Below are 22010 nucleotides of genomic sequence, written 5' to 3'. Positions count from 1 at the left end.
TGAATTAACGTGATACACCACATAAAATGAAGGATAAAAATCCTACAATCATATCAATACATACAGAAAAAGCATTTGACAAAATCCAGCATCCACTTATAAAAATTCTTAGTAAAGTGGGAGACAGTCTTCAATGTAATAAAGGCCACACATGACAAACCCCCAGCTAACATCACATTCAATGGTGAAAAGCTGAAAGTTTTTCCTTTATGATGAGGAGTAAGACAAGAATGTCCACTTTCACCACTTTTAGTCAACATAGTATTAGAAGTCCTGGCCAAGCAATCAGAGAAAGAAAAATAAATAAAAAGGAATCCAAATTGAAAAAAGAGAAGTAAAATTGTTATTATTTGCAGATGACATGATACTACATTTAGAGAACCTTATGTAAAGATTCCACCAAACAACTACTAGAATAAATGAATTCACTAAAGTAGCAGGATACAAAATTAATATTCAAAAATAGGTTGCATTTTTATACACTAATAATGAACTATAAGAAAGAGAAATTTTAAAACAATCCCATTTATAACTGCATCAAAAAGAATAAAATACTTTAAGCCCTCACTGCCCAGCGGAGCCTTAGGCACAGAGACTAGCCGCCCCCTCCCTACCCTCCCAGAGCTCGCTCCGCCCCCACCTGCCCGGTGCTAGAAGCAATAAAGTAGCAGTGTCGGATCAAAGGACAGAATATTTGCTGCTCTGAGAACTATGGACCGCAGACACAGATTCGCAGCTCAACTAGTTCCGGCAAAGGGGAGGGAGCTGTGGAAGCAGGACTGGCTGTGGTGGTGGTCGCCACCACTGCTCTGGGCCACCTCTCACAACTCACCCTGCCCCTGGCCCCACCTATCTGGGCGGATCCCTGCAGGAGTAAACAGAACTGCTGAAACAAACGGGCTCTGAATCTGGTGCAGAAAGAGCTTTGGAACTTCAAAAGCTCTTCGCATACCTATCAACCTGTTGCAGAAGCCACTCCTGTAGATGTCTAGGAAAAGAAATAGTAAATCAGTGATTGCCATGAATAACCAACGCAACAAGATAGCTCAGAAAGAAAGTGAAAAGTATCCAGAAAAGGAACTTAGAGATATGGAAATATGTGATTTAAATGACAGAGAATTCAAGATTGTAATTCTGAAAAAACTGAACGAGATGCAAGAAAACACAGAAAGGCAGTTTAATGAACTCAGAAACACAATCAAAGAACACCATGAGCATTTTACAAAAGAGATTGAAATTTTGAAAAAGAACCAAATAGAATTTCTGGAGATTAAGAACTCAGTAGAAGAAATTAACAATAAAATATTCAGCTTAGCTAGTAGAGTTGACCAGATGGAGGAAAGAATCAGTGACATCGAACTCAGTAGAAGAAATTAACAATAAAATATTCAGCTTAGCTAGTAGAGTTGACCAGATGGAGGAAAGAATCAGTGACATCGAAGATAGGAACCTGGAATTTACACAGAGAGAAGAAGAAAGAGACTTGAGACTTAAAAGAAATGAAAGAACTCTACAAGAACTTTCTGACTCCATCAGAAAGCGCAATATAAGAATAATGGGCATACCAGAAGGAGAAGAAAGAGGGAAGGGAACAGAGAATATATTCAAACAAATCGTCGATGAGAACTTCCCAAATTTGTGGACAGAACTGGATCCTCGAATCCAAGAAGCAAATAGAACACCTAATTACCTCAATCCCAACAGGCCTTCACCAAGGCACACTGTATTGAAGCTGTCTAAAATCAATGACAAAGAAAGAATCCTCAAGGCAGCCAGGGAAAAGAAGACGGTAACTTACAAAGGAAAGCCCATTAGATTATCATCAGATATTTCAGCAGAAACTCTACAAGCTAGGAGGGAATGGAACCAAATATTCAAACTATTGAAAGAGAGAAATCATGAGCCAAGAATAATATATCCAGCAAAGATCTCCTTTAGATATGAAGGAGGAATAAAGACCTTTCCAGACATCCAGAAGCTGAGGGAATTTTCTAATACACGACCTGCACTACAAGAAATACTAAAGGAGGCTATTAGACCACCATCAACAGGGACAACTTGTGGCAACCGAAACATAAAAAGGGGGAGCGTAAAGGCCTGAACTGGAATATGGGAATAGAGAAAGTAAGCGTACTGAAGAAACTGGAATACTCTAAATATCAAACTTTCTTTTACATAAACTCAAGGGTAACCACTCAAAAAACATCCAAATCTAAAATATATACTGTAATAAAAGAAGAAACAGAGGGAAACATCATAGAATACCACTACACAGAAATAACAGACAACAACAAAAAGGCAAAGAAACAATGGAGACACAGCCTTACCAGAAAACTAAAGACAGTATGACAGGAAATCCTCACATATCAATAATCACCCTAAATATAAATGGACTGAACTCACCAATAAAGAGACACAGAGTAGCAGATTGGATCAAAAAACTAAACCCAGCCATATGCTGCCTACAAGAGACACATCTCAGCTACAAGGACAAGCATAGACTCAAAGTGAAAGGGTGGAAATTGACACTCCAAGCAAATGGTACCCAGAGAAAATCAGGTGTAGCCATAATGATTTCCGATGAAACAGACTTCAGGGTGAAAAAGATAACAAGAGACAAAGATGGACATTTCATAATGGTAAAGGGGACTATACAACAAGACGACATAACAGTCATCAATATTTATGCCCCCAATCAGGGAGCACCGAAATATACCAAGCAACTACTAACAGAACTAAAGGGAGAAATTGACCAAAACACAATTATACTAGGGGACTTAAACACATCATTGACAGCTATGGATAGATCATCCAAACAGAAGATAAATAATGAAATAGCAGCCCTAAATGACACGTTAGATGAAATGGACATAATTGACATATATAGAGCACTTCATCCTAAAACATCAGACTATACATTCTTTTCAAGTGTACATGGAACATTCTCAAGGATAGACCATATATTGGGACATAAAATCAGCCTCAGCAAATTTAAGAAGATTGAAATCATACCAAGCATATTCTCTGATCACAAGGCTTTGAAATTGGGTATCAACTGCAAAAAGAAAGCAGGAAAAAACACAAATACATGGAAATTAAACAACATACTTTTAAAGAACGACTGGGTCAAAGAAGAAATTGGAGGAGAGATCAAAAGACACATAGAAACAAATGACAATGAAAATACATCCTACCAAAATTTTTGGGATGCCACGAAAGCAGTTTTAAGAGGGAAATTTATATCATTACAGGCCTATCTCAAGAAAGAAGAAAAATCCCAAATTAACCTCATGTTACACCTTAAAGAACTAGAAAAAAAAGAACAAGCGAAACCCAAGGTCAGCAGAAGAAAGGAGATAACAAAAATCAGAGCAGAACTAAATGAAATAGAGAACAAAAAGACAATAGAAAAAATTAATTTGACAAAGAGCTGGTTCTTTGAAAAGATTAACAAAATTGACAAACCCTTGGCTAGACTCACTAAGATAAAAAGAGAGAAGACACTAATTAACAAAATCAGAAATGAAAAAGGGGATGTCATCACGGACACCACAGAAATACGAAGGATTATCCAAGAATACTATGAAAGACTATATACCACCAAATTCAATAACCTAGAAGAAATGGACAAGTTCTTAGAAACATACAGCCTTCCAAGGCTGAATCATGAAGAACTGGAAAATCTAAACAGACCGATCACCAGTAACGAAATTGAATCAGTCATCAAAAACCTTCCCAAAAGCAAAAGTCCTGGACCAGATGGCTTCACTAGTAAATGCTACCAAACCTTCAAACAGGATCTAATACCAATCCTGCTCAAACTCTTCCAAAAAACTGAAGAAGAGACAGTACTCCCTAACTCATTTTATGAGGCCAACATTACCCTGATACCAAAACATGGTAAGGACAACACAAAAAAAGAATACTACAGACCAATATCTCTGATGAATACAGATGCTAAAATCCTAAACAAAATTCTAGCAAATCGAATACAACAATGCATTAAAAAGATTATTCATCACGACCAAGTGGGGTTCATCCCCAGGGCACAAGGATGGTTCAACATTCGCAAATCCATCAATGTGATACATCACATAAACAAAATAAAGGACAAAAATCATATGATTCTATAAATTGATGCAGAAAAAACATTTGATAAGATACAACATCCATTTATGATTAAAACACTTAATAAAATTGGTATAGAAGGAAAATACCTCAACATAATAAAGGCCATATACGACAAACCCTCAGCTAATCTCATAATTAACGGTGAAAAACTGAAGCCCTTTGCTCTACGTTCAGGAACACGACAAGGTTGTCCACTATCACCTCTGCTTTTCAACATAGTGTTGGAAGTCCTCGCCAGAGCAATCAGGCAAGAGAAAGAAATAAAAGACATCCAAATTGGGAATGAAGAAGTTAAACTGTCACTCTTTGCAGATGACATGATGCTATATATAGAAAACCCTAAAGACTCCACCAAAAATCTATTAGAAACAATCAATGAATACAGTAAAGTTGCTGGCTACAAAATCAACGTGCAAAAGTCCATTGCTTTCCTATATACTAACAATGAAATCTCAGAAAAAGAAATAAAAAAAACAATTCCTTTTGCAATTGCAGCAAAAAGAATAAAATACCTAGGAATAAACTTAACCAAGGATGTGAAGGATTTATATGCTGAAAACTATCAGACATTTTTGAAAGAAATTGAAGAAGACACAAAGAAATGGAATGACATTCCATGCTCATGGATTGGAAGAATCAATATAGTTAAAATGGCCATATTACCCAAAGCCATATACAGATTTAATGCAATCCCCATCAAAATGCCAATGGCATTTTTTAAAGAAATAGAACAAAAAATCATCAGATTTGTTTGGAACCACAAAAGACCCCGAATAACCAAAGCAATATTAAAAAAAAAAAAAGAACAATACTGGAGGTATCACACTGCCTGCCTTTAGCTTGTACTACAGGGCTACAATAATCAAAACAGCTTGGTATTGGTGGAAAAACAGACACATAGACCAATGGAATAGAATTGAGAACCCAGAAATAAAACCACATAAATATGGACACATAATTTTTGACAAAAAAGCTAAAAACATACAATGGAGGAAAGACAGCCTCTTCAATTAATGGTGCTGGCAGAATAGGATAGCTACGTGCAAAAGAATGAAACTGCACTGTTATCTATCACCATGTACCAAAATTAATTCAAAATGGATCAAAGACTTAAGCATAAGACCTGACACAATAAACTGCATGGAAGAAAACATAGGTACTAAACTTACGAACCTTGGGTTCAAAGAGCAGTTTATGAATTTGACTCCAAAGGCAATGGAAGTAAAAACTAAAATAAACGAATAGGATTATAAGAAACTTAAAAGCTTCTGCACAGCAAAAGAAACTATTGACAAAATAATGAGGCAACCAACTGAATGGGAGAAGATTTTTGCAAACAGTGCCTCCAATAAGGGGCTAATATCCAAAATATACAAGGAACTCATGAAACTCAACAACCAAAAAACAAACAACCCAATTGAAAAATGGACAGAGGACCTGAAGAGACATTTCTCCAAAGAGGACTTACAAATGGCAAATAGACATATGAAAAAATGCTCAACATCACTAATCATCAGAGAATGCAAATAAAAACCACAATGAGATATCACCTCACCCCAGTCAGAATGGCTATCATCAACAAGACAAATAGTAACAAGTGTTGGAGAGGCTGTGGAGAAAAAGGAACCCTCATACACTGTTGGTGGGAATGCAGACTGGTGCAGACGCTATGGAAGGCAGTGTGGAGGTTCCTCAAGAAATTACGAATAGAATTACCATGTGACCCAGCAATTGCTCTCCTGGGTATCTACCCAAAAAATCTGAAAGCATTTCTCTATAGAGACACGTGTACTCCAATGTTCATTGCAGCTTTGTTTACGGTGGTCAAGACATGGAAACAACCAAAATGTCCTTCGATAGATGAATGGATAAAGAAGTTGTGGTATATATACACAATGGAATACTATTCGGCGTTAAGGAAAGATGATATAGGAGCATTTGTGACAACATGGATGGATCTTGAGAGTATAATGTTAAGTGAAATAAGTCAGACAGAAAAAGCAGAGAACCCTATGATTTCACTGATATGTGGTATATAAACCAAAACAACAAAAGAACAAGACAAACAAATGAGAAAAAAAACTCATAGACAGAGACAATAATTTAGTGGTTACCAGAGGGTAAGGGGGTAGGGGGTAGGTGATGAGGGTAAGGGGGATCAAATATACGGGGATGGAAGGAGAACTGACTCTGGGTGATGAACACACAATGGGATTTATAGACGATGTAATACAGAGTTGTACACCTTAAATCTATGTAAATTTACTAACAACTGTCACCCCAATAAATAAAAAGAATAAAAATAAAAATGATAAAAAAAATTAAATTTAATTAAAAAAAAAAAGAATAAAATACCTAGGAATAAATTTAACCCAGGAGGTTAAAAGACCTGTACTTGGAAAACTGTTAAGACATTGAAGAAAGAAACTGAAGAAAATAGAAATAAATGAAAGGCTATATACCTTGCTCATGAATAGGAACAATTAATACCATTAAAATGTCCATACTTCCCAAAGCAATCTATAGATTTAATGCAATACCTATCAAAATACCAATGGCACTTTTCACAGAACTGGCACAAATAATCCTAAAATTCATATGGAACCACAAAAGACCCCAAATAACTCAAGCAAAACTGAGAAAGAACAAAGCTGGAGGTATCATGCTACCTGGCATCAAAATGTACTTCAAGGCTATGGTAATCAAAACAGCATGGTACTAGCATAAAAACAGACACATACATCAATAGAACAGAGAGCCTAGAAATAAACCAATGCCTATATGGTTAACTAACCTATGACAAAGGAATCAAGAATATGCAATGGGGTAATTAAAGTCTCGCTGATAAATGGTATGGGAAAACTGGATACAAAGAAAAGAAAAGAAGAAAAAAGAAAAGAAAAGAAAGAAAAAGAAAGAAACTAGAACACTTTCTTACACCATATACAAAAATAAACTCAAAATGGATTAAAGACTTAAATAAATGTAAAACCTGAAACCACAAAACTAACTACTAGAAGAAAACATAGGCAGTAAACTCTTTGATACCACTCTTAGCAATAATTATTTGGATATGTCTCCCTGGGCAAGGGAAACAAAAGAAACAATAAACACATGGGACTATATCAAACTAAAAAGGTATTGCACAACGAAGGAAACCATCAACAAACTGAAAAAACCTAGTGGATGAGAGAAGATATTTGCCAATGATACATCAGATGAGGGGTTAATATCCAAAATACATAAGGAACTCATACAAGTTAACACCAAAAAAACCCAAACAATCCAATTAAAAAATGTGCAGAGGACCTGAATAGACATTTTTCCAAAGAGGACATACAGATGGCCAACAGACATATGAAAAGGTGCTCAACATCACTAATCATCACAGAAATGCAAATTAAAACCATAGTGAGATATCATTTCAAACCTGTCAGAATGGCTATTATCAAAAAACCAACAAACAACAAGTGTTTGTGAGGATGTGGAGAAAAGGGAACCTTCACGCAGTGCTGGTGGGACTGTAAATTGGTGCAACCAGTATGGTAAATAGTATGGAGGCTCCTCAAAAAAAGTAAAAATAAAACTAACATATAACCCAGCAATTCCACTTCTGGGTATTTATCCAAAGAAATCCAAAACATTAATTCAAAAAGATATATGTACCCCTATGTTCTTTGCAGCATTATTTACCAGAGCCACGGTATAGAAGCCACCTAAGCATCCATCCACAGATGAATGGATAAAGAAGACATGGTATGTATACACAATGAACTATTACTCGGACATAAAAAACAATGATATAGTACCATTTGCGACATGGACGGACCTAAGTAAAATAAGTTAGACAGAGAAAGACAAATACCATGTGATCTCACTTGTATGTGGAATCTAAAAAACAAAATAAAACAAAATAAACGAACAAACAAAAGAGAAACAAAATCAGATACAGAGAACAAATTGATGTGGTAATGGGTGTAAAAGGAGAAAGGGATTAAGAAGTACAAATTCCAAGTTATAAAAATAGTCACTGAGATGTAAAGTACAACATAAGGACTATAGTCAATGATATTATAGTAACTATGTATGGTTTCAGACAGGTACTAGACTTATCACGGTATCATTTTGTGAGGTATATAAATGTCTAATCATTCTGTTGTACACTGAAACTAATATTGTATGTCAACTGTAATTGAAAAATAATGTTTAAAAAGACACCCAAATAAATAAATAAAAGAACAAATAATGTTCTATTTCTTAGCCTGGGTTAAGTACGTGGTGCACATTTTATTATTATTCTTTAACGTATACGTGTTATATACACTGTTGTAACACATATAATGAGTTTTATAATACTGTTTGTATTACATTACACGATAAAAAATTAGGAAAAAATTAGGAAACTCTATGCTTTGGTATAGAAAGACTTTAAAGATATGTTATTGAGTGATAAAAATACACATAATCAAGAAAATAAAAAGACAAATGGATGGAAAAAATCTTTGCAAATCATATAGCTTATAAAGAACTATTATGCACACACACACAATATATATATATACACACACACACACACACACATATATATAAAGAACTCTTAAAACTCAAGAATAAGAAAAACAATCACGGCCGGCGCAGTGTCTCAGGCGGTTGGAGCTCCGCGCTCCTAACTCTGAAGGCTGCCGGTTCGATTCCCACATGGGCCAGTGGGCTCTCAACCACAAGGTTGCCAGTTCAATTCCTCGACTCCCACAAGGGATGGTGGGCTGCGCCCCTTGCAACTAGCAATGGCAATTGGACCTGGAGCTGAGCTGCGCCCTCCACAACTAAGACTGAAAGGACAACAACTTGGAAAAAAGGCCTGGAAGTACACACTGTTGTTCCTCAATGAAGTCCTGTTCCCCTTCCCCAATAAAATCTTTAAAAAAAAAAAAAAAGAAAGAAAGAAAGAAAGAAAAACAATCACCCTGATTTAAAAATGGGCCAAAAATCTTAAGACACCTCACCAAATAAAATATACGGGTAGCAAATAAACATGAAAACATGTTCCACATCATGTCATCAGGGAATTGTAAATTACAACAACGAGATACTGCTACACACCTATTAGAATGGCCAAAATCCATAACACTGACAACATCAAATGCTGGCAAGGATGTGGAGCAACAGGAACTCTCGATGATGGGAATGCAAAATGGTACAGCCACTCTGGAAGACAGTTTGTCAGTTTCTTATAGAACTAAAGATACTCTTGACATACGATCTAGCAATTACGCACCTTAATATTTACCCAAATGAGTAACTAATTTTATGTCATATAAAACCTTGCATACGATGTTTACATGAAGCTTTATTCATAATTGCCAAAACTTGGAAGCAACCAAGATGCCCTTCAACAGGTGCATGGATAATTGGTGGTACATCCATATAACAGAATATTATTCAGTATTAAAGAAATGAGTTATCAAGCATGAAAAGACATGGAGAAACCTTAAATGCATATTTGTAAGTGAAAGAAATTAATCTGAAAAGATTACATATTGTATGATTCCAACTATATGACATTCTGGGAAAGCATCACTATGGAGACAGTAAAAAGATCTGGGGATGCCAGGGGCTCGGGGAGAGGAAGGGATGAATGAATGAATGAATAGAGCACAGGGAACTTTTAGGGCAGTGAAACTATTCTGTGTGATATTATAATAGTGACTACATTCATTATATGTTTGTCAAAACCCATAGCATGTATAAAACCAAAAGTGAATTGTAATGTAATCTATGGACTTTAAAGTGTCAACATTGGCTCGTCAATTGTAACAGGTATACCACATTAATGTAAGACGTTAATAATAGGAGAAAGTGTATGTGCAGAGGGAGTATATGGGAACTGTCAGTAATTTCCACTCAAATTTTCTGTAACTCAAAACTGCTTCTAAAAAATAAAGTCTATTTATTAAAAACAAAACACATTTAAACTGAACAGTATGATTAACATACTATCTTATATATGTACTTTGTAAATATGTACAAATAAACTCTGGGAAGTTACTTGAGAAAGTAGTAACAATGAGGTTAGGGTAGAATTTAAATACACACCCAGATATTTACTGAGTTCCCTGGCATCATGCTAATCTGATTAGAAAAACAAACTACACATACTAAAACCCTGCAACTGCACTGAAGAATGCTATATGAAATAACCACAGACAAATTGATAACCCTTTAAATTTGGGTTGTTTCTGGAGATGCTGTCAAAGCCACCATCTAAATGAAGATCCATAAAATTAATTCAGACCTAATGCTAGAGAATCAAGAAAATAGTACTCATAATCAATGAAGACACTGAATTAACTTGATTTGCTTTTCAGCTGCTAGTATTGACCAGTTACTCTTACTATGTTTTCCTTGAGTTTCAGTCATCTGTGCTTTTCTGTTTCATTTTCTGGATCATTATAAACTTCCTTAAATGTACTAAAAAACAAAATTGGGAATAAACAAACAACTTACCTGGGAGTTGTTCATTTTCTGCAGCTTTTGGGTAAAGGCACAGAACTATGAAGGCAGATCTGAAATAAAGCAAAAAGGAAGATATTGTTATTAAAGATCTGACCTGTCTCAGAACTCCTAGAGTGACCTGTTTAGAAATTCCTCTATATCACCTGGGAAAACACCAACTCCTGGGGTAGTCACTTTGCCTCTTCACAAGGGGCAGAAAGGTTCATCCTGGCAGCACTCACCTTTAATCAAACATTATGAAACATTTCAAAAGGCAGGAGTAAGACCACCCACTATCAAAAGAAAAAATAATCAAGTGATGAAATTAACAGAATTTAAAATACAATGATTTATATTTTAAAGATTTTAATGGAAAAAGTAGACAACATGAATGAACGAACAGGAAATTTCAAAAGAAAAGGAAATTGCAAGAAAAAGTCAACCAGAAATGTTAAGAAAGAAAAGCACAATAACTGAGTTGAAAGAATACTTTCAACTGGTTCGTTATTAGACTTAACAGAGCTGAGGAAAGTTTTAGGAAATCTGAAGATAAATCAAAAGGAATTACCCAAACTGTAATACAAAGAGAAAGTGAAAGAAAAAAACAAAGGACAAACTGTCCAGGGGCTGTGGCGCAATATCAAATGACATAATAAACAGGCCAACGAAATCCCAAAAGGAGAAAAAAAGGATGGGACAGAAGCATTTGAAGACGTAATGGCCAAGAATTTTCCAGAAATAATGAATGACATCAAACCACAGATCCAAGAAGGTCAGGTAATTTATCCAAACAAGCTAAACACCAAAAAAACAAAATGAAAGAAAACAAAGACACACGTGAATATATCATATTCAAACCACTGAAAATCAAAGTTCAAGTCTTGAAAGCAGCCAGAGGTAAAAAAAAAAGACACATTATATACAGAGGAACCAAGATAAATAAACACAGCCAATTTCTCAACAGAAAATATGCAAGCAGAAAACAATGTACTGACATCTTTAAAGTGCTTTAAAAAAGCAAAAAAAAACTATCAACCCAGAATTCTATACCCAGCAAATATATCTCTCAAAAATGAAAGTGAACTAAAAACCTTTACAAATATTTAAACAAAAATAGAATTCACTACTGTAGACCTCTAAGAAATATTTATGTAAGTTCTTCAGATAGAAGGCATACGATACCAGATAGAAACCTAGATGTACACAAAGAAATAAAGATCTCTGGGATGATTAAAATGAAGATAAATAATAGCACAAAAGGTGAGACGATGAAATTGGGAGTACACTATTTTAAGGATCTTACTTTACACGGTATAATGTTATTTAAAGGTGAACTGTGATTAATTCAATATGTCAATCATAAACTAGAGAAACCACAGAAAAAAAAACTGTTTTTAAAAGAAGTATAAATAGGGCGGCCGGATGGCTCAGTTGGTTAGAGCAGCTCTGAACAACAGGGTTGCCGGTTCGATTCCCACATGGGCCAGTGAGCTGCGCCCTCCACAACTAGGTTGAAGGAAAACTACTTGGAGCTGATGGGCCCTGGAGAAAAGCCCTGTCCTCCAATAGTCCTCAATAAAATTTATTTTAAAAATTAAAAAGAAATAATAACAGTATAAATGACAAGCCAATAGGAAGGAAAAAAATGGAATCATAAAACGTACCCACAAAATCCAAAAGTAGTTGGAAAAAGAGGAAAATAGGAACAAAGACCAGATAAGACAAGTAGGAAAAAAACTAGCAAGATGATAGATTTTAATCTAGCCATATCAACACTTGGTATAAACACACCAATTAAATGATAGAGGTTGTCAAATTGAATAAAAAAGCAATACCAAAGTATGTGCTCTATATTAGCAATCCGTTTTAAGTATAAAAACATAGCTAGGTCAAAAGTAAAAGGATGAAAAAGATATACCTTGCAAACACTAATCAAAAGAAAGCTGGAGTGATTCTATTAATATCAAAAAAAGTAGACTTCGGAAGGAAGATTACCAGGGATAGTGGTAGTACATAATAATGCATGTGTCAAATCACCAAGAAGACATTAACAATCCTAGATGTACATGCACCTAACAAAAGAAATTCAAAATACAAGAAGCAAAGATTGATATAAAAAGAAAAAAAATAGATAAATCCACAATTATAGTCAGAGACTTCATTACCCCTTTTCTCAGCAAGTGACAAAACACATAGAAAACCATTAAGGATACAGAAGTGAACCACAGTTATCAACTACCATGACCCATTTACAATTTATAGAAGACTCCACCACCAACAGCACAATAGTTATTAAGGTACATATAAATAAATCATATTATTGACCATAAAATAAACCTCAACAAGTTTTAAAGAATTGAAATTTGACAGTAAATTCTTTCAAAAACAAAATTAAACAGAATTCAACTAAAAATCAGTAACAGAAAGAGATCTGGAAAATCCCCAAATATATGGAAATTAAACAGACTTCTACATAACCAATGGGTAAACAAGGAAGTCACAAGGGAGGTTTAAAAAAACATAGGATTTAATGGAAATAAAAACAGAACATATAAAAATTTGAGGAATTTGGCTACAACAGTAGACGGACAGTTACAGCATTAAACAATTTCTATAAGAAAAGAAGAAAGGTTTCAATGACCTCAGCTTCCATCTTAAGAAGCTGTAAAAAAAAAAAAAAAAAAAAGTAAATTAAACCCAAAGCAAGCATAAGGAAGAAAATAATAAAGGTAAGAGCAGAAATCAAATGAAACTGAAAACAGAAAAACAGAGAAATTCAATGAAACCAAAAGCTAGTTATTTGAAAAGATTAATAATGTTGATTAACCTCTAGCCAAAGTGGCCAAGGGAAAAAAAGAGAACACAAATTACAAATATCAAGAATGATCGAGGAGACATTACTACAGATGCTACAGACATTTAAGAGAGTTCTTCTTTAACAATAAACGTAGATAACCACTAGCTACATTAAGGAAAAAAGGTCAAATCTCAAATATACAAAATTTTAAAAGTGGGAAATATCAACAACTACAAGAGAAAAAAGATATAATGGAAAAACATTCCTTCTTCAATAGCAATAAAAAACTACATAAGAATAAAGTTACATAAGGAAAATGCAATTCTTTTATGAAGATTATAAAATACTACTGGGGGGAGGGGCAAAACGAGAACTTTAACAAATGGGAAGACCTACAGTAAGGCCTAACATTCCTCCTAATTTAATGTAACCATTAATGGAATTAAAATAAAAGTGTAATAAAGTTTTTAAAAAATGTGATTCTAAAGTACCAGTGAGAATCATAAGAAAACTTGTATAATCTCAAAGTGGTGAAGGCTTTTGGGTGCCATCATAGGGAAGAGCAGTAAATTAAACTAGAAAAATTCAAAACGCCTGCATGCCAAAAACTACCACTATGCAAGGTCAAAAGGTAAATAAAAAACGATTTACCATTCATATAACATAAAGTACCAGCTGGCTGTGTGACCCTGGGCAGAGCACTCCACCTTTCTGAACCTCCACTTTTCTGTTGAAACTGAGATAGGTGCTAGTGAGGTCCCAGGGTGGGTGTGTGGATTAGGTGAATACTTAACTGAAAAGGTTCTTGCAAAGAGGTCAGAGCTCTTATTCGGCATGTCGTCGTGTGCATCAGGAAACTTGTTGGAGCTTTCAAGTCTCCCTCCACCCCGTGAGGCCGGGGGGCACAGCACACGGCGTCCGGAGGCTGCCAGGTGTGTCCGGCCCCGCCCCCGGCCTCGCCCAGTACTCGTGGGGCCTAGTCACGGCGCGCGCCCGTCCGGACTTCCGGACTCTCTCGGGCCGGCCGGACCCTCGCCGCGGGTCTGAGGCTCTTCTCGGGACAAAGGGAGGAAGGCGAGACTCGTAGCAGCCCTCCCCCTCCGCTGCTCCCGCCCCCGCACGTCCGGCCAGACAAGCCCCGTCAACCCCACGCTCAGGAGAGTGACGGGCGGTCCCCCGACGCCATCCCGAGGGTCACCGCCGTCAGCGAGTCACCGAAGTTTGGGCTCCCACCCCGCGCAGGCACGAGCCACCCCTCATCTACTTCCCCTCTGCCCCCAAACCCCCAGAGCTGCCAGGCTGCCCCCCCTCATACCTGGAAGGACACAGTCGCCACTCGTGGCTCAGTGCCAGGCTGGGTCGGGACGTGGGGAGGCGAAGACGCGCGGAAACCGGGGCCCAGTCACCCACTCGCGGCAAGAGGTGGGGGAAGGGCGGCCTCCGGTGTGCTGGCAGCCGTGCACATGCGCAGATAAAGGGACTGCTCGCTGTCCCACGGTCCTCGGAGGAGTGGTCCATTGGTTTTCGGGACTACATTTCCCATAAGCTTATGGGGCCGGGCCACCGAGCCGTAGGGACTCTCGGGAAAGTCTTGTCTTGTTGAGCCGGTTGGATGAGCTCTGACCAAGGTAATCCTTTGGTTATGAGGGGTCCGGTTGTGAGTTACAACCACAATGTATCCCAATACAAAAAACTGCCTTTTAAAGATTGCACAGGTAACCTATGATACTTGTATTTGTAATAGAATATATGTATAAAAGAAGAAAACAAGTACCGATAATCTCACTTTTCAAAAATAACTGTTTTCACACCTTTCTTATTTTTAAAAAAATAAAATTGGCCTTAAAAGATATCATGTACTGCAACTAGCTTTATTTATTTTTTTATTTTTTAGAGCAGTTGTAGGTTCATAGCAAAATTTGAGGAGAAACTAGAGAGAGTTCCCGTATGTCGTTGGCCCACACACAGGTGTAGCCTCCTCCACTATCACCATCCCCTACCAGAGTGGAACGTTTGCTGTCATCAAATGTACACTGACACATCACCCAATGTCCTTAATTTACACTAGGGTTCACTCTTGGTGTTGTACATTCTATGGGTTTTGACAAATATGTAATGACAGGTATCCACCACTATAGCATCATACAGAATAGTTTCACTGCCCTAAAAATCCCATGCTCCATCTATTCATTCCTCCCTCTCTCAGAGCCCCTGACAACCATTGATCTTTTCATTTCCTTTACCAGTTTTGCTGTCGTGCAGGGTGTTATGTGGGGTCTCTGGTCCCGCTCCCTGCACTAGAACACAGGATACGGTGAGGCCAAAAAGGAAAACCCACGGAGCCATAGATAGGGATTCATACCACTATATTCTCGCTGGTAGCTGGGTTGGAGACACAGGAAGCAGGAGCCACACGATCTGCAAACTGCCATCCGCTTCTCTGCCAACCAACCTCCATTGCTAACTGCAATCCGCCATGCAAACCGCAATCCGCTGTGCACTGCAATCCCGCGCTTGCTAGCTCAGCCACGGCAGTTTTATCAGCGGCTAATGTCTAACCGGTAACAGCTGATGGCCAATTAGTCACAGCTGATGGCCATCTACCCAGGTCAGCACCTTTCCAGGTGAGGCCGAGAGTCTGGAAACTGCTCTCTGGGACTCTGTCCCCACATTTGCATTTTCCAGAATGTCAAATAGTTGAAATCATACAGTATGAAATCTTTCCAGATTGATTTCTTTCACTTCGAAAAATGCACTTAAATCTCCTCCCCGTCTTTTCGAGGGTTTAATAACTCATTTCTCTTTAGTGCTGGAAAATATCCCATTGTCTGGATGTACCATAGTTTATACATTCACCCACTGAAGGACATCTTGGTTACTTCCAAGTTTTGACAATTATGAATAAAGCTGCTATAAACATCTAAGTGAGGGTGTTGTGTGAATATAAGTTACTCATTTGGGTAAATAATAAGGAGCACAATTGTTAGCTTATATGATAAGAATGTGTTTAGTTTTGTAAGAAACTTACAACGTAGCTATACCATTTTGCATCCTCAGTAAAGAATGCAAAATCCACATCCTTGTCAGCATTTGGTGTTGTCAGTGCTGTGGATTTGGGGCATTCTAATAGGTCTGTAGTGGTAGCAACTAGCTTTTAATTGAAACAATATATAGTCTCAAAAAGGTACTTGTACACCAATGTTCATAGCAGCATTTTTCACAATAACCAAAAGGTGGAAACAACTCAAGTGCCCATCAACAGAAGAATGGAAAAATAAAATGTGATGTACATACATATAAATATTATTCAACCAAAAAAAGAATGAAGTTCTGATACATGCTACAACATGGATGAACCTTGAAGATATGCTAAGTGACATAAGCCAGATACAACAGGACAAATAGTGTATGATTTGACTTTTATATCTAGAATAGGCAAAGTTATAGAAAGAGAAAGTGGAATAGAGATTACTAGAGACTGGGGTGAAAGGGAAGGCATGGGATGATGAAATAATTCTATTTGGGATGATCAAAAAGTTCTGAAGAGATAGTGGTGATGGCTATACAACACTGGGAATGTACTTCATACCACAGAGTTGCACACAAGTGGTTAAAATGGCAAATTTCATGTTATGTATATTTTACAAGAATTAAAAAAAATAAGCTGGATTGAAGTGATGGTTGCATAATTCTGTAAGTTACTAAAAATCAAAGTCTCAGCAAGGTAGTTTTGTTATTTATTGTTTGCACTGTGTTGATATTTTTTTATTTGATGAAATAATTCCATACATCATCATAAAGGAAAACAGAATACTCAGGACATTTTTTAAAAAGAGAGACTAATAACTATTCGATATAAAAATGTATTACAAAGCTAAAATAATGAAAACTTTTTAGTACTAGCTCCAGAAAAAAAAAAAAAAACACAACAAAGACATAGAAGTGTATATCAATTTAGTGTCTGTTTTCACAGCACTGGTGAAAAATTGGAATATTCCACAATTGTTACTGGGTAATTAATTTACAATTTGGAGGAAAAAATGCACATTAAGACTGTATATTAGAACAATTAAGTATAAGCTGGATTCAAGATTTAAGTTTTAAAGTGGAAATCATGAAAGTACTTACAAAGAAATGATAAAGGAATGTTTTTGATATTCTTTGGGTGAGAAGTTATGATACCAAAGGCAGAATTCGTAAAAGAAAGAATTGACAAATTCAAGCATAGAGGAAATTAAATTCTGAAAAGTATTGCTATAAACAAAGTTAAAGACTAACTGAGAAAATATATATGGTACATGTATGAAAGAAAAAGGATAGTCTTAATTTATAAACACCTGTTACAAGTTCATTTAACCCGATAAGAAAAAATAAGCCAAGCGGTGGCCAGTTAGTTCTGTTGGTTAGAGCATGCTGCTGATTAACACCAAGGTTGCCAGTTCAGTCCCCGCAGGGCCTTAAAGGAGCTGAGGCCTCCTTAAAAAAATGTAAATAAATAAATAAACAAATGTAAAAAATAAAAAATAAACAACAAAAAACCCACAACAAACAAAAATAAACTAAGGTTATGAATAGCCAATTAAAAAAGAAATATATAGAACAATAAATTCATCAAAAATGTCTCTACTAAAAATCAAAGAAGAGCAATATTATATGTAATATCAGTTTGACCTATAAATTTGGTCAATACTTAAAAGAATTATGATTCCCAGGGCTGGAACAATTTGGAAAAATATTTTTTATACAATCCTGGTAGGGCTATAATACAAAAAATCTTTCTGAAGTCTTCATTGTATCAAAATTTTAAATTATCATAGCCTTTAATCTTGTACAAAGATGTATATACAAGAATGTTCTCATATTGCAGCTTATATTTGCAAAACATTGGAAACAATCTAAAAATCTTTCAACTGATATAAATAAAATTAATTGTGTGATATGTAAATAGAATTTTGGGAGACACTGAAAATAATAATGTATACTAACTATATGGGGGACGTGTCTAATATATCCAGAAATGAAAAAATGTAGACCACACCAGAGTAGGTAGTATGATCCCATTTTTGTAAAAATTATGCATATTTTGAAGACTACTGAAATGAACAAAAAGAAAGAAGAATCCCCCACCACCCCCTACATACAAAAAGTAAATTCCCCTATCGCCTTATGCATAATAACACAGAGTACTCTCTGTGTGGGCTGTATCTGAAGAACTTGCAATATTCAACACCACAATATTTTCTATTAATTTCCCCTTAGGAATAAAAGGAAAAGTGTGGAGGATGTTTTTGAAAAACACATTGCATATTTTTATTTAAATATTGCTTTTAATTTTTTTGATTTTTCACTAAAGTTTCAGAGTGCTTGCTTCTCAATCAGCTACTCAGCAATATCCTAGTGATTGTCTGATCTCCTTCCAAGCATGTTGTAAAATCCACTTCTTTTCCAACAAGCACTGGCACCAACATTAAGTACATGCTTGAATGGCACTGTGATAGGATGTAAAGAGATTTTAACTGTAATAATAGTGACTGTTTAAAATGGAGCAAATGTCCCAGAGCACATAAATAACAGTGTGGTTTGTTTGTAGTTATTGACAGCAAATTTTTATTTTTGTTTATTTGCTCAAATGACATTACCATGGGGCACAGAATATATATCACGACACATGAGCTCATCAATTAACTTTTGTACTCTGTTATATTAAAATTCTTTGGTCTTTCTTGCGCTCTGAATAGATAATTTATCAAGCCATGATTTTGTAACATCATGTCTTGGTCATTTGAAACATAATGGCTCACTGAGTCAGAAAGATCTTTTAAATGTTGATACATTTTGTTATATAGTATCAAATGACCACAATAATATCACCACTGGTGTCGTCAGAAAAGCTTTAAGTATTGGGAAGCAGATACCGGTTTTTACCAAAATTCTAATTTTCACTTGAAAGCTCATTTTATCATTGGGTGACAAATATAGGCAGTTGTTTTCCTTGAAATGATAGCTCAGTTCATTCATTTTTGAGAAAATGTCTGCCAAACACTCAGCCTTTATTTATCAGCAATTCAAGCAAAAAACAAATGTTGTTCCACGAGAAAAGCAGTTAGTTCAGCTCACAACTCAAACAACTGCACAGGTGATTTTCCTGGAGATAATCATCATGTTTCTGTGCACAGTAGAAGTAATTTGTGCAAACTTTCTGTTTCATCGGACAGAATATTAAAATGACAGACACTCGAAGGTTAAGATTTAATACAATTAATACTCCTGATTGCTCCATTAAGGTCATTCTTAAGTGAAACTAACGTTTCTTTTCTGCAATTGAGTGCGAGTGCAGAATGCAATGACTACTAGTTCGGTTTGGTGCCACCGTCTGGAATCCTGTGGTGGCACCAGCAGTTTCCCCTACCAATTGATTTTACACCATCAGGACAAATGTCAACTCAATGAAATAGGAAAATAACATCATCTAGGTATTATTATTAAAATCATCTTGACCTCCTGGATCCCCTGTAGTGTCTTATAAACCCCAGGGGTCTTCAGCTCACACTTAAAGCACAATAACTGTGTGCAATTATCACACCTAAAACATTAATAATGCTTCCTCAATAGTGTTCAAATATCCAGTTGGTATACATATTTCCAAATATTTTTCATAAACTTTATGCATTATCTTCAAATTTTTAAAACTCAAGATCCAAATGAGTCCACATCCTGCGATTGATGTCTTTTAATATGTATCTTTATTTTCCTTTGTCATTTAAATACTGAAAACACTGGGTTGTTTGTTCTGAAGAATTTCCATACGGTCTGGATTTTCCTGATTACCTTAAATTTTATTAATTAATTATCTGTTCCTTCATCTGCACTCTGAACTTGAAAAGGTCAATGTTTAAGAATTGTTGGCCAAAAAAACAAAAGAATTGTTGGCCAGTGTTAACAGTGATTCCCCTCTCCTTGCCAGGTCTTAACATGATTCTTTTTCTAAGGTACTGCATGACGGATTCGGGTTTCTTCCCCAGGTGTCTTCCTTTTCTACTCTTTTATTCAGCATTACTGAAATCAAGTTTTGTCAAGCATCTGCCTGGTGGCAGACACTGTACTAGGGCACTATGCATGAGACACAAAGCTCTCTCCCCTTTTGTAAGCTTACATTCTAGTTGGGAGGACAGGCAATAAACACTAAGTGAAATATACAGTGTGTCAGGTGGCATTCACTGCTAAGGAGGTTGTATCAGGAGTGCTGGGCAGCACGTTCATTATTGAATAGAGTGGATAGAGAAGGCTTTACTGAGCAGGTGAGGTTTGAGCCAAGACTCCATAATCAGATATTAGGCTCCATAATCAAATCCCTACTGATGGATGTTCCTTTCCTTGGATTACTTCCAAAATCTGATAACACCACTCCATCTAGTCAACAACGCTTCCCTGTAAATCAGCCTGCCTCCCTCTTTTATACCTGAGATGATGGGAAGGAATAATATCTAATCACAGCTCTTCTCTCCACATTTGGGGCTCTAAGAGGTGGCCTTCAATCTATTTTTTTCGTGGCATAATTACAAAGTAGGAAGCCTGCAAAAATTCTCCTGATATGGAGCAAAGTGAATATCTCATGCTCTCTTCCCCTTGTTTTTATTTTTATTTTTTTCAATTTATTGGGGTGACAATTGTTAGTAAAATTACATAGATTTCAGGTGTATAATTCGGTATTACATCATCTATGAATTCCATTGTGTGTTCACCACCCAGAGTCAATTCTACTTCCATCACCATATAACTTTCCTTTATTTTTAACATAAATTAACTCTGGGGAATGGAACAGCCTGAACCTTGCAAAATCCAGTTAACTTAGCATTTGATAAGTCCATCTTTCTCCTCGAAGAATGGATTCTTACATGGCCAATGGCTTAGAAAAGTTTCATCCAAGGATCCTCTGGGCATACGAGGATTGTCTGCCTCATTTATCTCTGCCTTCCCAGCCCTGTGCTTGGCATTGGTGAGGAATGAATGAATGACTGGGGTAAGAACTAATGATGCTTGAAACCCAACTACTACCAGCATCATCCAATTCTGTAGTCCCATCCACCTGAGTGTACCAAGTGTTGCCTAATCCTGCGTCCTGTCACCCAACTTTTCAGTGCTGCCCACCTGAGTGGAGCAAGTACCCCTGCATAATGTCAAGGTAAGTAGCTGACCCATCAGCCCATCTCTCCTGCTGGCCAGGTCTTGGGACTGCAAAGAACTCCAGCTAGTTCCTTGTTTTATCCCCTCCTTGTGGAGAGACATCTAAAGAATATCCTATTTATCCCACATTGAGAAGAAAAAAAGGTCGTAGTCATTCTGAATAAGTTTTAGTACTAAATATATTGTTTTTATAGAGGATTTAGAGATAACTTCATATAGGCCAGAAAGCCATGGGTATGAGTATTATTGGACCAAGTATTATAACAAAATGAAGCAGTTGAATCAAAGCTTCCCATATTTTATGAGTAGATCCAGAAATAGAAAGGATCAGGGGTCTGTTAGTCTAAATACCTGTTTATAAATGGAAAAACTAAAACCTGGAGAAGTCAGCAAGTTTCAATTC

The 22010-nt window shown here is 36.4% G+C and overlaps 1 protein-coding gene across 2 annotated transcripts in view; it reads right to left on the bottom strand.

Moving 5' to 3' along the window:
• ZFP1 (ZFP1 zinc finger protein) overlaps nucleotides 1–14909 on the bottom strand; it is a 40786-nt gene extending 25877 nt beyond the window's left edge. Inside the window, exons 1-2 of one of the 2 annotated variants that reach the window (XM_081030821.1) lie at nucleotides 14739–14909; nucleotides 10639–10697 (exon numbers count right to left, since the gene is read on the bottom strand). In XM_081030821.1, coding sequence (XP_080886947.1) covers nucleotides 10639–10653 — 15 coding nt within the window. In that variant the 5' untranslated portion in view covers nucleotides 10654–10697; nucleotides 14739–14909. The remainder of the gene's footprint in view (nucleotides 1–10638; nucleotides 10698–14738) is intronic. The other variant, XM_081030822.1, reaches the window with a different exon arrangement.
• Nucleotides 14910–22010: the final 7101 nt, after the last annotated feature.

The sequence above is a fragment of the Rhinolophus hipposideros genome, assembly GCF_964194185.1.
Source record: "Rhinolophus hipposideros genome assembly, chromosome: 21".
NCBI lineage: Eukaryota > Metazoa > Chordata > Mammalia > Chiroptera > Rhinolophidae > Rhinolophus > Rhinolophus hipposideros.
The sequence above is the reverse complement of the archived record's forward strand: the minus strand, read 5'-3'. Positions and strand labels throughout refer to the sequence as shown.